At 43.7% G+C, this 15,000-nt stretch overlaps 2 protein-coding genes across 2 annotated transcripts in view; both read left to right on the top strand.

The window, feature by feature from the left end:
* The window catches only part of LOC149104216 (uncharacterized), a 12,014-nt gene extending 8,907 nt beyond the window's left edge, over window positions 1-3,107 (top strand). Inside the window, exons 7-8 of the mRNA XM_089272114.1 lie at window positions 1,830-1,988; window positions 2,329-3,107. Coding sequence (XP_089128240.1) covers window positions 1,830-1,988; window positions 2,329-2,360 — 191 coding nt within the window. The 3' untranslated portion in view covers window positions 2,361-3,107. The remainder of the gene's footprint in view (window positions 1-1,829; window positions 1,989-2,328) is intronic.
* Window positions 1-15,000, top strand: part of LOC110043793 (uncharacterized) — a 198,503-nt gene that overhangs the window by 13,340 nt on the left and 170,163 nt on the right. The gene's annotated exons all lie outside the window — the stretch shown is intronic.

The following is a 15,000-nucleotide window of genomic DNA, read 5'->3' as shown; positions in this document are numbered from 1 at the left end:
ACAAGTTATATCTGAGGGCAAATATCTTAGCATTAGTAAGTCAAATGCAAGCTGATGAAGGCTGTTGTGTATATTATCTCATTTTTTGAAAACTGGAAAATATCACTAGGATATTCCCCAGTTTTAGCTGATCCATATTCAGTCACTTGACAAATTTAGACCAATTGCTTGCAAGCAAAAATATTTGATGGATTATAAATGGTGGTAACATCAGTAATTAAGAGCAGCTTCACCTAAATATCAACTAGACTTGGAAATAGCAAAAATATTGAATTTCTTCAAACTCGCCCAGGATGAAGCCCTATGGGCACTAGTTTCAAAAATATTGTTTTAAGTTCAATAAATCACAATTTATTTTTTCACACAATTTTTTCATTTTGATGCCCCAAATCGCCCAAAATCGATTGGAAATGAGTGCCATTTCCAGAAGCTCGTAAACTCAAAAATAGAAATCTTCATTAAAAACTGATTGTACATCGTATTTGTACTTTCTTTCGGGTATATTTAGAGCTAGATAGATCACAAGTTGATTAGAACTAAAATATTTCACGAATTTTCCAAGTTAACGATCCAAGACAGCTTAACAAGAGGTCTACATTTAGCCTATTTTCAAATTCTAAAAAGGCGTTCTGGTACATGGCTTTTCTGAAAATGACTAGTTTCGTCTGAAAGAGCATTGTTTCTGCTTCAAATCAGTGAAACAAAAAATTTTTGGGTAAATAAAATTACGAGCGCTGAGATAGCAAACTAAATGCAGCACTTCTTCCTAAAAAAGTGACCTTTGACCCAATGTAAAGCAGAATTGACCCTAACACCTTGCTTGCATGTAAAACCGCTGATAACCACGATAACAATTATTGTGAGACGGTAGAAGTCTCGTGGCCGTTTCTAAGTGCTGTATAACATAACCCTTTCAAATATGTGAATTGCTTTGTAATTGTTCAATTCCAGTCCTCGCACTAAGATAAAACACACTTTTAGACATGGTTGCATGACTGATGATGTCATCACACTAAGTTTGCAGAAAATATAAATTTCATGGCAAGAGTTATTTTCTCATAATGTGGTAACCTCCCAGACTTGAAACTGAGAAAGTTATGTGACATGCACATTTTTCAGCTGCAAAGGATGCTGTGAAGTTTCCTGTTATAATCATATTATTGCTCTTAAATAACGGTTTAGCTAGAAGGATAGTCATGCAGCAAAACAAAACCGAAACTTTGAAAAATAATACCCAGAAAAATGCTGTTCTTCCAGCGTGTATTTATTAAACTTTTGTTTCCATTGGAAGCGGATCTGTATGTGGCAATGCAATATTGATGCTTTTTCATTCATTCTATCTTGCAGATTAAAAGAAAGAGTGTGCGAACTCACACCATTGAAAAAGATGTACACGTTGGAACGTGAGCAACGAGAGAAACGGAAAATTGAAAGAGAGGTATGATAGACCTAAACGTTTGCTACTGTGTAGAGCGTTTTAACATGTCGTCACAGCAGTCATATTGGTGTCCGAAAACCATGACGAAACAGTGGCCTTGTTAGTCTACCAAACTAATCCTGTGGGGGTTTAACTCTATTCTTATGTAGGCACTTTCTTTTGTTCCAACAAATTTGTGTGGCCGTTGGTGTTATGAGTTAAAACGTTGTATTGACTAGTGCAGTTTGCACCGGGCGTAAGGAATCAGTAAAGGGGTACATTAAAGTGGGTTATTTTTGTGATGAATTAATTATATTTAATAAGTATCAAGTGTTGATGAAGTCAATAGTGGGAGGATGTTTGCCATATAAACTGACGTTAACCTCTGTGCTGTGATTCATTTTATCTTTAGCAAATCCAACGTCGTGCAGAAAAACTGGAAAGAGAGGCAGCAACAAAACGGTATATTTTCCCAATAACTGTCATTATAAGGCCATCGCAATGAAATGTTCCGTTCCCACATCACCTTCTCGTCAAAGTGCCGGGTCAGTTGGTCTGTTGGGCAGAAAGGGTAAGAAAAACAAACAAACAAAACAATGCAATAGTAGCTCGAGTTATTGCTTCCCTACGTTTAAATTTTTTAGTGATTCAGGATTGTCGTTTCTGAAGTGTGCTTCTCATTAACAGATGTTAGGTTCGGTTGGGCGTCAGTCGTGATCAGGTGACAATTTTGTAGCAAAGAGCTAAGATTAAAATAAAGGTAATCTCACTACTCCCTTTATCCTCCCATGTTTGGCTTTGCAAACTCTCTCGATCCAATACATTGAGGATGTTAATCCTCAGATCCCCAAATTCCTGTTCCACTATTATGTTGTCTGGTCCTGATTAGTGCTTATGTCTTCGTCACACAGACGTTCTGACCAGTTCACAGAGAGAAAGCTGAAGGAGTGTCTGGAGACTGGAGAAAACGAAAGATGTGAAGACAGCTATACCAAAGTGTTTCACACCCTACAAAGTTAGTTTACAGAGAGAAGGCTGAAGGAATGAGGAAAACGAAGGATGTGAAGACAGTTACACGAAAGTGTTTCACACCCTGCAAAGTTAGTTCATAAAGAGAGGCCTGAAGGAGTGTCTGGAGTTTGAATAAAACGAAACATGCGGCGAAGACAACTATACCAAACTGTTTCACACCCTGCAAAGCCAGGCTTGTCGCTTGTTTACGAGGGGTGGAACTATGGTTCGCAAGGCTATGAAGGGTCTTGCACCAGTAAAAAAGAGCAAACGAGTGTTGTTGTTTTGTTTTGTTTTGACCCCACTGATTTCATATGCTAATTCTCCTAAGAGATTGCCTTATATTTGTAGCGTTAGTAATAGGGAGAATTGAAGTCTTTGTCAAGACATCTTTTTGGAAGTGGTCAGTAAATGTATTCTCATTTATTTACACAGCCTGCACTGCTCAGTTGCAAGTAATAGTTGTCTGTATCAGGACTTTCTTGCTGATTTGAGACAGTTTTTCACTTCAAAGTCGGTGAATAACCATTAACGGGAAAATATTTACTCAAGGCTGTCAAACTCCACTGCGGTAAATAATTGCTTCAGAATTAGCCGACATCGTTTACAGTAGTTACATACTTAAAGTAGTGATAGCATTTATATTATTTGAGTAATAAAATATGTTTGGGAATAACAATTTGTAACTGGTTGTAATAGTTGTCGAATTTTCTTGATCCAGCTTACGTGAAATGGTTTTCTTGAATTCGGACTTTGTTCCTTTTGTTCCTTTTCAGCTAGTCCCGTAAAATCCCCCCGCCCATGCTCCCACACAACCACCCACGCGGGCTCACCCACCCTTTTCTAAGCAAGGAACTCTTTGATGTCACTGTTCCAACCAGTTTTGTAAAGGGAGTCAAATTAGTTTCATTAGTTTTGTACAGTTGAGCTAATATCTTAACATGCAAATATAGTCACCCGTTCTGGTCAAAATTACATTAATTATTTTTACTAATACAGAATTAATTTTTTTTTAATTTTTGTGGCGTCTTGTAAATAATTATATCTATTCGAATTATTTTTCCATATTTTACATCTTAGTTTTTACTTCTTTTAATTCTGGAATTAATTTTACCTGTCTCAGATTTTTTCATATCTTTCATCAATTAGGTTTTCCTATGCACGAATTTCTTAGCAAATCCCATGCACCATTGAGGGCTGAGTGGAATCCCACAGGCCAATGCTCGCCCTTGTTCAACATGGCGGCTGGTGCGGTAGTGTAGCAGCTCTCGTAAGCTTGTAATTACCCAGGCAGTGAGGCCTGGGTTTAAATTTCGGCTTCGTTTTTTTTTTTTTTCTTTTCCTCGTTCAGTCACAAATCGCCGTCTGGTCTCTAAAGCGCATGCGTCACCTGTCCATGCGTGTACAGCACATGGAATTAACAGAAGTTGTCGTCGTGAAAAGTTAGCACGGTTCCATGATTTCTAGGGCGATGAAATCCCATACAAACGAACATACCGTTCGCGGTACACCAACACTAAAAGAAGTTAAGCGTTTTCGGAACTGGTCGGTCTGCAAGCCTTATGAGAGATCAATTTACCAGCCAACATTTTCAGTGAATTTATCAAGAATCATGTTATACTAAAGGAGCTATCAACCGGGGCTATCAACTCTTCAACTTGATAAAAAGCATCTTCAGAAGCGTCATGGTATTTTTAGACGTGATCTTGAACCAAGTAAAATCCCAGCATGAGCTCAAGAACGTCTGAGCAACAAGAGTAGAAAGGTTAGAGAATTTGATTACGAATGTATCTGTACGAATACACCTAAGTAAAACGTTCTGAGAAACTTCGTAAAGTATAATAAAGTTGAAATCTCGAACTAAGCGATATTCTCTCGTTATTTTCTTGAAATAGAGTTATGTGTCTTTACAAGAATGAAACCCATGTAGCGAGTTATTGTCGATTTAGGCATGTGCTAAAACCCAGACGGTAGATTCTGGACGATGGACGATGGACGATATCTCTGACATTCATTTATTTGCCACATTCATTTATTTGTCATTTAAGTTGTCACACAATCTTGTCACGCGATGTTAAACTATTGAACAGCGAAAATTCGTGCCCTTCCCCCTCCCCTCCCCGGAGCAAAAATATAACTTATTTGGACTGGACAAATTATCACGAAGTTCTGATCGCGGATTTTTCGTCACGCAATGTCACACATTCATTTATTTCTCGGATAAAGTACATGTATAAATTTTTCACACAATCTTTCGCTTTTGTCACGCGATGTCACCATGGAGTTTTGAAATATTGAACAGCAAAAATTCGTGCCCTCCCCCTCCCCCAGCAAAAATCTAACTTTTAAGGAATGGACAAATTATCACGAAGTTATAGCGGATTTTTTGTCACGGTATGTCACATTCATTTATTTCTCTCGGCCTTACTTTTCAATGAAATGGACACAGGTAAAAGGAGCGCACGATCGGTGTGGAGCTTCTACCCCGAAATATAGCCGCACTTTATTTTAAGACTGAAAGACTACACGAAACCGCCTTACGCGCATGGTGATTTTGAGCAACTATGGCTCGATTTGCCGAAACTTGGGGGATATTTTCCAGTCCTGGGGACTCTATACTAACTCCTGATGATCTTAGTTTTCAGTGAAATGGACACAGGTAAAAGGAGCGCACGCTCGGTGTCGAGCTTCTAGGCCGAAATATAGCCGCACTTTATTTTAAGACTGAAAGAGTAGCCGAGACTGCCTTACGCGCATCGTGATTTTAAGCAACTTTGGCTCGATTTTCCCGAACTTAGGGGAAATTTTCCAGTCCCGGGGACTCTAAACTAACTCCTAATGGCCTTAGTTTTCAGTGAAATGGACACAGGTAAAAGGAGCGCACGCTCGGTGTCGAGCTTCTAGGCCGAAATATAGCCCCATTTCATTTTAAGACTGAAAGAGTATCCGAGACCTACTTAGGCGCATCGTAAATTTGAGCTACATTGGCCCGATTTGCCGGAACTTATGAAATATTTTCCACTCCCGGGGACTCTAGACTAACTCGTAATGGCCTTAGTTTTGAGTGAAATGGACACGGGTAAAAGGAGCTCGCGCTCGGTGTCGAGCTTCTAGGCCGAAATATAGCCCTTCATTTTAAGACTGAAAGAGTAGCCGAGACCGCGTTACGCGCATTGTAATTTTGAGCCACTTTGGGTCGATTTGCCGGAACTTGGAGGTTACTTTAAGGTCCCAAGGACTCTAAACTAACTCTTCATAGCCTTAGTTTTCAGTGAAATGGACACAGGTCAAAGGAGCGCACGCTAGGTGTCGAGCTTCTAGGCCGAAATATAGCCCCGCTTTATTTTAAGTTGAAAGAGTAGCCGAGACCGCCTTACGCGCATCGTGATTTTGAGCCACTATGGTTCGATTTACCGGAATTTGGGGGATACTTTGCGGTCCCAGGGACTAACTAACTCCTGATTGCCTTAGTTTTCAGTGAAATGGACACAGGTAAAAAGAGCGCACGCTTGGTGTCGAGCTTCTGGGCCTAAATATAGCTCCACTTCATTTAGAGACTGAAAGAGTAGCCAAGCCCGCCTTACGCCCATGGTGATTTTGAGCAACTTTGGCTCTATTTCCCGGAACTTGGGGGATGTTTTCCAGTCCCAAGGATTCTAAACTATCTGCTGATGGCCTTAGTTTTCAGTGAAATGGACACAGGTAAAAGGAGCGCACGCTCGGTGACGAGCTTCTAGGCCAAAATATAGCCCTACTTCATTTCAAGACTGACAGAGTATCCGTGACCGCCTTACGCGCATCGTGATTTTGAGCAACTTTGGCTCGATTTATCCGAGCTTGGGGAATATTTTCCAGTCCCGCGGACTCTAAACTAGCTCTTGATGGCCTTAGTTTTCAGCGAAATGGACACAGGTAAAAGGAGCGTACGCTCGGTGTCGAGCTTCTAGGCCGAAATATAGCCCCACTTCATTTTAACACTGAAAGAGTAGCCAAGACCGCCTTACGCGCATGGTGATTTTGAGCAACTATGGCTCTATTTGCCGAAACTTCGGGGATATTTTCCAGTCCTGGGGACTCTATACTAACTCCTGATGATCTTAGTTTTCAGTGAAATGGACACAGGTAAAAGGAGCGCACGCTCGGTGTCGAGCTTCTAGGCCGAAATATAGCCGCACTTTATTTTAAGACTGAAAGAGTAGCCGAGACTGCCTGCCGCGCATCGTGATTTTAAGCAACTTTGGCTCGATTTTCCCGAACTTAGGGGAAATGTTCCAGTCCCGGGGACTCTAAACTAACTCCTAATGGCCTTAGTTTTCAGTGAAATGGACACAGGTAAAAGGAGCGCACGCTCGGTGTCGAGCTTCTAGGCCGAAATATAGCCCCATTTCATTTTAAGACTGAAAGAGTATCCGAGACCTACTTACGCGCATCGTGAATTTGACCTTCATTGGCTCGATTTGCCGGAACTTATAAAATATTTTCCACTCCCGGGGACTCTACCCTAACTCGTGATGGCCTTAGTTTTCAGTGAAATGGACACAGGTAAAAGGAGCTCGCGCTTGGTGTCGAGCTTCAAGGCCGAAATCTAGCCCCACTTTATTTTAAAACTGAAAGAGTAGCCAAGACGGCCTTACGCGCCTCGTGATTTTGAGCAACTTTGCCTCGATTTGCCGGAAATTGGGGGATATTTTTCAGTCCCGGGAACTCTAAACTAACTCTTGATGACCTTATGTTTCAGTGAAATGGACACAGCAAAACTTTTTGAACGTTCACTTTCGAGCTTCTGGGCAGAAATATAGCCCCACTTCACATTAAGACTGAAAGAGTAGCCGAGACCGCCTTACGCGCATCGTGATTTTGACCAACTTCGGCTCGATTCCCGAGTAGCAGGTTCGATTTGCCGAAACTTGGGAGATATTTTCCAGTCTCGGGGACTATAAACTAACTCCTGATGGCCTTGGTTTTCAGTGAAATGAACACAGGTAAAAGGAGCGCACGCTAGGTGTCGAGCTTCTAGGCCGAAATATAGCTCCACTTCATTTTAAGACTGAAAGAATAGCCGAGACCGCCTTACGCGCATCGTGATGTTGAGCAACTTTGGCTCGATTTGCCGGAACTTGGGAGATATTTTCCAGTCTTGGTGACTCTAAACTAACTCCTGATTGCCTTACTTTTCAGTGAAATGGACACAGGTAAAAGGAGCGCACGCTCGGTGTCGACCTTCTAGGCAGAATTATAGCTTCACTTCATTTTAAGACTGAAAAAGTAGCCGAGACCGCCTTACGCGCATCGTGATTTTGAGCAGCTTTGGCTCGATTTGCCGAAACTTGAATGATATTTTCCAGTCCCGGGGACTCTAAATTAACTATTGATTTGCCTTAGTTTTCAGTGAAATGGACACAGGTAAAAGGAGCGCACGCTCGGTGTCGACCTTCTAGGCCGAATTATAGCCCCACTTCATTTTAAGACTGAAAGAGTAGCCGAGACCGCCTTACGCGCATCGTGATTTTGACCAACTACAGCTCGATTTGCCGGAACTTAGGGAATATTTTCCAGTCCCGGGGACTCTAAACTAACTCCTGATGGCCTTAGTTTTCAATGAAAGGGACACAGGTAAAAGGAGCGCAAGCTCGGTGTCGAGCTTCTACGCCGAAATATAGCCGCACTTTATTTTAAGACTGAAAGAGTAGCCGTGATCGCCTTACCCGCATCCTTATTTTGAGCAACTTTGCCTCGATTTGCCGAGACTTGGGGTGTATTTTCCAGTCTCAGGGATACTAAACTAAGTGCTGATGGCGTTATTTTTTAGTGAAATGGACACAGGTAAAAGGAGCGCACGTTCGGTGTCGCGCTTCTAGGCCGAAATATAGCCCCACTTCCTTTTAAGACTGAAAGAGTAGACGAAACCGATTTACGCGCATCGTGATTTTGAGCCACTATGGCTTGATTTGCCGAAACTTGGGGGATAGTTTCAAGTCCCGGGGACTCTAAACTAACTCCTGATGCCCTTATTTTTTAGTGAAATGGACACAGGTAAAAAGAGCGCACGCTCGGTCTCGAGTTTCTAGGCCGAAATATAGCTCCATTTCATTTTAAGACTGAAATAGTAGCCGAGACCGCCTTACGCGCATCGTGATTTTGAGCAACTTTGGCTCGATTTGCCGGAACTTGGGGGATATTTTCCAGTCCTGGGGACTCTAAACTAACTCCTGATTGTCTTAGTTTTCAGTGAAAAGGACAGAGGTAAATGGAGCGCACGCTTGGTGTCGAGCTTCTAGGCCGAAATATAGCTCCACTTTATTTTACGACTGAAAGATCAGAAGAAACCGACTTACGCACATCGTGATTTTGAGCCACTATGGCTCGATTTGCCGAGACTTAGGGGATATTTTCCAGTCCCGGGGACTGTAAACTAACTGCTGATGGCCTTAGTTTTCAGTGAAATGGACAATGGTAAAAGAAGTGGACGCTCAGTGTCGGGCTTCTAGGCCGAAATATAGCCCAACTTTAATTTTAATGCTGAAAGAGTAGACGAAACCGACTTACGCGCATCGTGATTTTGAGCCACTATGGCTCGATTTGCCGAAACTTAGGGAATATATTCCAGTGCCGGAGACTCTAAACTAACTACCGATAGCCTTAGTTTTCAGTGAAATGGACAGAGGTAAAAGAGAGGCACGCTCGGTGTCGAGCTTCTGGGACGAAATATAGCCCCCCTTTATTTTAAGACTGAAAGAGCAGCCGAGAACGCCTTACGCGCATCGTGATTTTAAGCAACTTGAGCTCGATTTCCCAGAACTTGGGGGATATTTCCAGTCCCGGGGACTCTAACCTAACTCCTGATTGCCTTGGTTTGCAGTGAAACGGACACAGCAAAACTTTTTGAACCCTCACTTTCGAGCTTCTGGGACGAAATATAGCCCCACTTCACTTTAAGACTGAAAGCGTAGCCGAGACCGCGTTGCGCACATCGTGATTTTGACCAACTTTAGCTGGATTTCTCGGAACTTGGGGGATATTTTCCAGTCCCAGGGACTCTAAACTAACGCCTGATGACCTTAGTTTTCAGTGAAATGGACACAGGTAAAAGGAGCGCACGCTCGGTGTCGTGCTTCTAGGCCGAAAGATAGTCCCACTTCATTTTAACACTCAAAGAGTAGACGAAACCACCTTATGTGCATCGTGATGTTAAGCAACTTTGGCTCCATTTGCGGGAGCTTCGGGGATATTTTCCAGTCCCGAAGACTCTAAACTACCTCCTGATGGCCTTAGATTTAAGCGAAATGGACAAAGGTAAAAGGAGCGCACGCTCGGTGTCGAGCTTCTGGGCCGAAATATAGCCTTACTATATTTTAAGACTGAAAGAGTAGACGAAACCGATTTACCCGCATTGTGATTTTGAGCAACTTTGGCTCGATTTGCCGAACTTGGGGGATATTTTCCAGTCCCGGGGACTCTAAACTAACTTATGATGGCCTTGGTTTCCAGAGAAATGGACACAGCCAAAATGATCGCACGCTCAGTTTCAGGCTTCTAGACCGAAATATGGCCCCACTTTATTTTAAGACTGAAAGAGTAGCCGAGACCGCCTTACGCGCATCGTGATTTTGAGACACTTTGGCTGGATTACCGGGAACTTGGGGGATATTTTCTAGTCCCAGGGACTCTAAACTAACGCCTGATGACCTTAGTTTTCAGTGAAAAAGACACAGGTAAAAGGAGCGCACGCTCGGTGTCGAGCTTCTAGGCCGAAAGATAGCCCCACTTCATTTTAACACTCAAAGAGTAGACGAAACCACCTTACGTGCATCGTGATGTTAAGCAACTTTGGCTCCATTTGCGGGAGCTTCGGGGATATTTTCCAGTCCCGAAGACTCTAAACTACCTCCTGATGGCCTTAGATTTAAGCGAAATGGACAAAGGTAAAAGGAGCGCACGCTCGGTGTCGTGCTTCTAGGCCGAAAGATAGCCCCACTTCATTTTAACACTCAAAGAGTAGACGAAACCACCTTATGTGCATCGTGATGTTAAGCAACTTTGGCTCCATTTGCGGGAGCTTCGGGGATATTTTCCAGTCCCGAAGACTCTAAACTACCTCCTGATGGCCTTAGATTTAAGCGAAATGGACAAAGGTAAAAGGAGCGCACGCTCGGTGTCGAGCTTCTAGGCCGAAATATAGCCTTACTATATTTTAAGACTGAAAGAGTAGACGAAACCGATTTACCCGCATTGTGATTTTGAGCAACTTTGGCTCGATTTGTCGCAACTTGGGGGATATTTTCCAGTCCCGGGGACTCTAAACTAATTCCTGATGGCCTTAGTTTTAAGTGAAATAGACACAGGTAAAAGGAGCGCACGCTCGGTGTCGAGCTTGTAGGCGAAATATAGTCCCACTTCATTTTAAGACTGAAAGAGTAGCCGAGACCTACTTACGCGCATCGTGATTTTGAGCAACTTTGGCTGGATTTGCCGAGACTTGGGGGATTTTTTCCAGTCCTGGGGAATCTAAACTAATTCCTCATGGCCTTAGTTTTTAGTGAAAAAGACACAGGTAAAAGGAGCGCACGTTCGGTGTCGAGCTTCTAGGTCGAAATATAGCCGCACTTTATTTTAAGACTGAAAGAGTAGTCGAGACCGCCTTACGCGCATCGTGATTTTGAGCAACTTTGGCTCAATTTGCCGGAACTTAGGGGATATTTTCCAGTCCCGGCAACTCTACACTACATCCTAATGGCCTTAGTTTTCAGTGAAATGGACACAGGTAAAAGGAGCGCACGCTCGGTTTCAAGCTTGTAGGTCGAAATATAGCCGCACTTCATTTTAAGACTGAAAAAGTAGCCGAGACCGCCTTACGCGCATCGTCTTTTTGAGCAACTTTGGCTCGACTTCCCGGAACTTGGGAGATATTTTCCAGTCCTTTGGACTCTAAACTAATTCCCAATGGCCTTAGTTTTCCGTGAAATGGAGAAAAGTAAAAGGAGCGCACGCTCGGTGTCGAGCTTCTAGGTCAAAATATAGCCCTACTTCATTTTCAGACTGAAAGAGTAGCCGAGACCGCCTTACGCGCATCGTGATTTTCAGCCACTTTTTCTCGATTTGCCGGAACTTGGGGGATCATCTCCAGTCCCAGGGACTCTAAACTAACTCCTGATGGCCTTAGTTTTCAGTGAAATGGACACAGGTAAAAGGAGGGCACGCTCGGTGTCGAGCTTCTAGGCCAAAATATAGCCGTACTTCATTTTAAGACTGAAAGATTAGCCGAGACGTCCTTACGTGCATCGTGATTTTGAGCAACTTGGGCTCCATTTCCCGGAACTTGGGGGATATTCTCCAGTCCAGGGGACTCTAAACTAACTCCTGATGGGCTTGGTTTGCAGTGAAATGCACACAGCAAAACTTTTTGAACTTTCACTTTGGAGCTTCGGGGCCGAAATACAGCCCCACTTCACTTTAAGACTGAAAGAGTAGCCGAGACCGCCTTACGCGCATCGTGATTTTGAACAACTTTGGCTCGATTTGCCGGAACTTGGGGGATATTTTCCAGACCTGGGGACTCTAAACTAACTCCTGATTGGCTTAGTTTTCAGTGAAATGGACACAGAAAAACATTTTGAACGCTCACTTTCGAGATTCTGGGCCGCGATATAGCCCCACTTCACTTGAAGACTGAAAGAGTAGCCGAGACCGTTTTACGCGCATCGTGATTTTGACCAACTTTAGCTTGATTTCCCGGAACCTGGAAATATTTTCCAGTCCCGGGGACTCTAAACTAACTTGTGATGGCCTTGGTTTGCAGTGAAATGGACACGGCAAAACTTTTTGAACCCTCACTTTCGAGCTTTTGGGCCGAAATATAGCATCACTTCACTTTAAGACTAAAAGAGTAGCCGAGACCGCCTTACGCGCATCGTGATTTTGACCAACTTCGGCTCGATTTCCCGGAACTTGGGGGATATTTTGCAGTCCCGGTGTCGTGTCTTTTGTATGCGTGTCGACCGAAAATATTTTAAGAATGCCTGCTAGCACGTGAATTCGAACAATTGACAAGTCAAATGAACATCCATCGAATAGAATATCAATAGAATCCGACTGATGTGATAAGTTTCGCGTCCACGTGACATTTTGTTTTGAATAAGTGCGTTCAACTTTACTCTTTGAGAATTAGTATGTAAGTTAGTCCGCGAAGTTGGCGAGGAAAGTTTCGTAAGAGAGCTCAGAGAATTTCGAATCGAACGTAGATTAAGATGTGATGCGTAGGAACGCATATTAAGGCTAAGAAAAACTGTACGACGCTGAGGAATTCTGAGGTAAAGGTCAAGATCAAAACGTGGAGTTTTCATCCGGAAGGCCTTGGTTTGCAGTGAAATGCACACAGCAAAGCTTTTTGAACGCTCACTTTCGAGCCTCTGGGCCGAAATATAGCCCCACTTCGCTTTAAGAATGAAAGAGTAGCCGAGACCACCTTAAGCGCATCGTGATTTTGACCAACTTCGGCTTGATTTGCCGGAACTTGGGGGATATTTTCCAGTCCCGGGGACTCTAAACTAACTCCTGAGGGCCTTGGTTTGCAGTGAAATGGACACAGCAAAACTTTTTGAGCGTTGACTTTGGAGCTTCTGGGCCGAAAGATAGCCCCAATTCCTTTTAAGACTGAAAAAGTAGGGAAGACCGCCTTGCGCACATCGTGATTTTGACCAACCTCGGCTCCATTTCCCGAAACTTGGGGGATATTTTCCAGTCCCGGGGACTCTAAACTAACTCCTGATGGCCTTGGTTTGCAGTGAAATGGACAGAGCAAAATTTTTTGAACGCTCACTCTCGAGCTTCTGGGCCAAAATATAGCCCCAATTCATTTTAAGACTGAAAGAGTAGCGGAGACCGCCTTACGCGCATCGTGATTTTGACCCACTTCGGCTCGATTTCCCGGAACTTGGGGCACTTTTTCCAGTCCCCTGGACTCTAAATTAACTCCTGACGGTCTTAGTTTTCAGTGAAATGGGGACAAACAAAAAGAGCGCACGCTCGGTGTCGAGCTTCTAGGCCGAAATATAGCCCCACTTCATTTTAGGACTGAAAAAGTAGCGCCGCCCATCATGATTTTGAGCAACTTGAGCCTTGATTTGGCAAAACTTCGGGGATATTTTTTAAGTACCGGGGACTCTAAACTAACTTCTAATGGCCTTAGGTTTCAGTGAAATGGAGACAGGCAAAAGGAGCGCAGGTTCGGTGTCGAGCTTCTAGGCGGAAATACAGCCCCACTTCATTTCAAGACTGAAAAAGTAGCCGAGACCGCATTAGGCGCATCGTGATTTGAAGCAAATTTGGCTTGATTTGGTGCAACTTGAAAGATATTTTCCAGTCCCGGGGACTCTAAACTACCTCCTGATGGCTTTAGTTTTCAGTGAAATTGACACAGGCAAAAGGAGAGCACGCTCAATGTTGAGCTTCTTGTCCGAAATAATGCCCCACTTTACTTTAAGACTGAAAGAGTAGCCGACACCGCCTTACGCGCATTGTGATTTTGACCCACTTCGGCTTGATTTGCCGGAACTTGCGGGATATTTTCCAGTTCCTGGGACACTAAGTTAACTCCTGATGGCCTTAGTTTTCAGTGAAACGGACACAGGCAAAAGGAGCGCAGGTTCGGTGTCGAGGTTCTAGGCGGAAACAGAGCCCCATGTCATTTTAAGACTGAAAAAGTAGCCGAGACCGAATTACGCGCACCGTGATTTTAAGCAACTTTGGCTTGATTTGGCGGAACTTGAAATATATATTTCTAGTCTCGGGGACTCTAAACTACCTCCTGATGGCTTTAGTTTTCAGTGAAATTGACACAGGCAAAAGAAGCGCACGCTCAATGTTGAGCTTCTTGGCCGAAATATAGCCCCACTTCATTTTATGACTGAAAAAGTGGCCGAGACCGCCTTACGCGCATCGTGATTTTGAAAAACTTTGGCTCGATTTGCCGGAACTTGGAGGATATTTTCCAGTCCCCGCGACTCTAAACTAACTCCTGATGGCCTTAGTTTTCAGTGAAATGGACACAGGCAAACGGAGCGCACGCTCGGTTTAAAGCTTCTATGCCGAAATATAGCCCCACTTTATTTTAAGACTGAAAGAGTAGCGAAGACCGCCTTACGCCCATGGTGATTTTGAGCAACATTGGCTCGATTTGCCGGAACTTGTGGGATATTTTCCAGCCCCGAGGACTCTAAACTAACTCCTGACGGCCTTAGTTTTCAGTGAAATGGACAGAGGTAAAAGGAGCGCACGCTCGGTGTCGAGCTTCTAGGCCGAAATAGAGCCCCACTTCATTTTAAGACTGAACGAGAAGCCGAGACCGCCTTTCGCGCATCGTGATTTTGAGCAGCTTTGGCTCGATTTGCCGGAACTTAGGGAATATTTTCCAGTCCCGAGGACTCTAAACTAACTCCTGATGGCCTTAGCTTTCAGTGAAATAGACACAGATAAAAGGAGTGCACGCTCGGTGTCGAGCTCCTAGGCCGAAATAGAGCCCCACTTCATTTTAAGACTGAACGAGAAGCCGAGACCGCCTTTCGCGCATCGTGATT

The sequence above is a fragment of the Orbicella faveolata genome, unplaced genomic scaffold, assembly GCF_042242905.1.
Source record: "Orbicella faveolata isolate gen_17 unplaced genomic scaffold, um_ofav_v1 contig_34, whole genome shotgun sequence".
Classification (NCBI taxonomy): domain Eukaryota; kingdom Metazoa; phylum Cnidaria; class Anthozoa; order Scleractinia; family Merulinidae; genus Orbicella; species Orbicella faveolata.
Note: the sequence above shows the minus strand (reverse complement) of the source record. Positions and strands in the feature narration are given on the sequence as shown.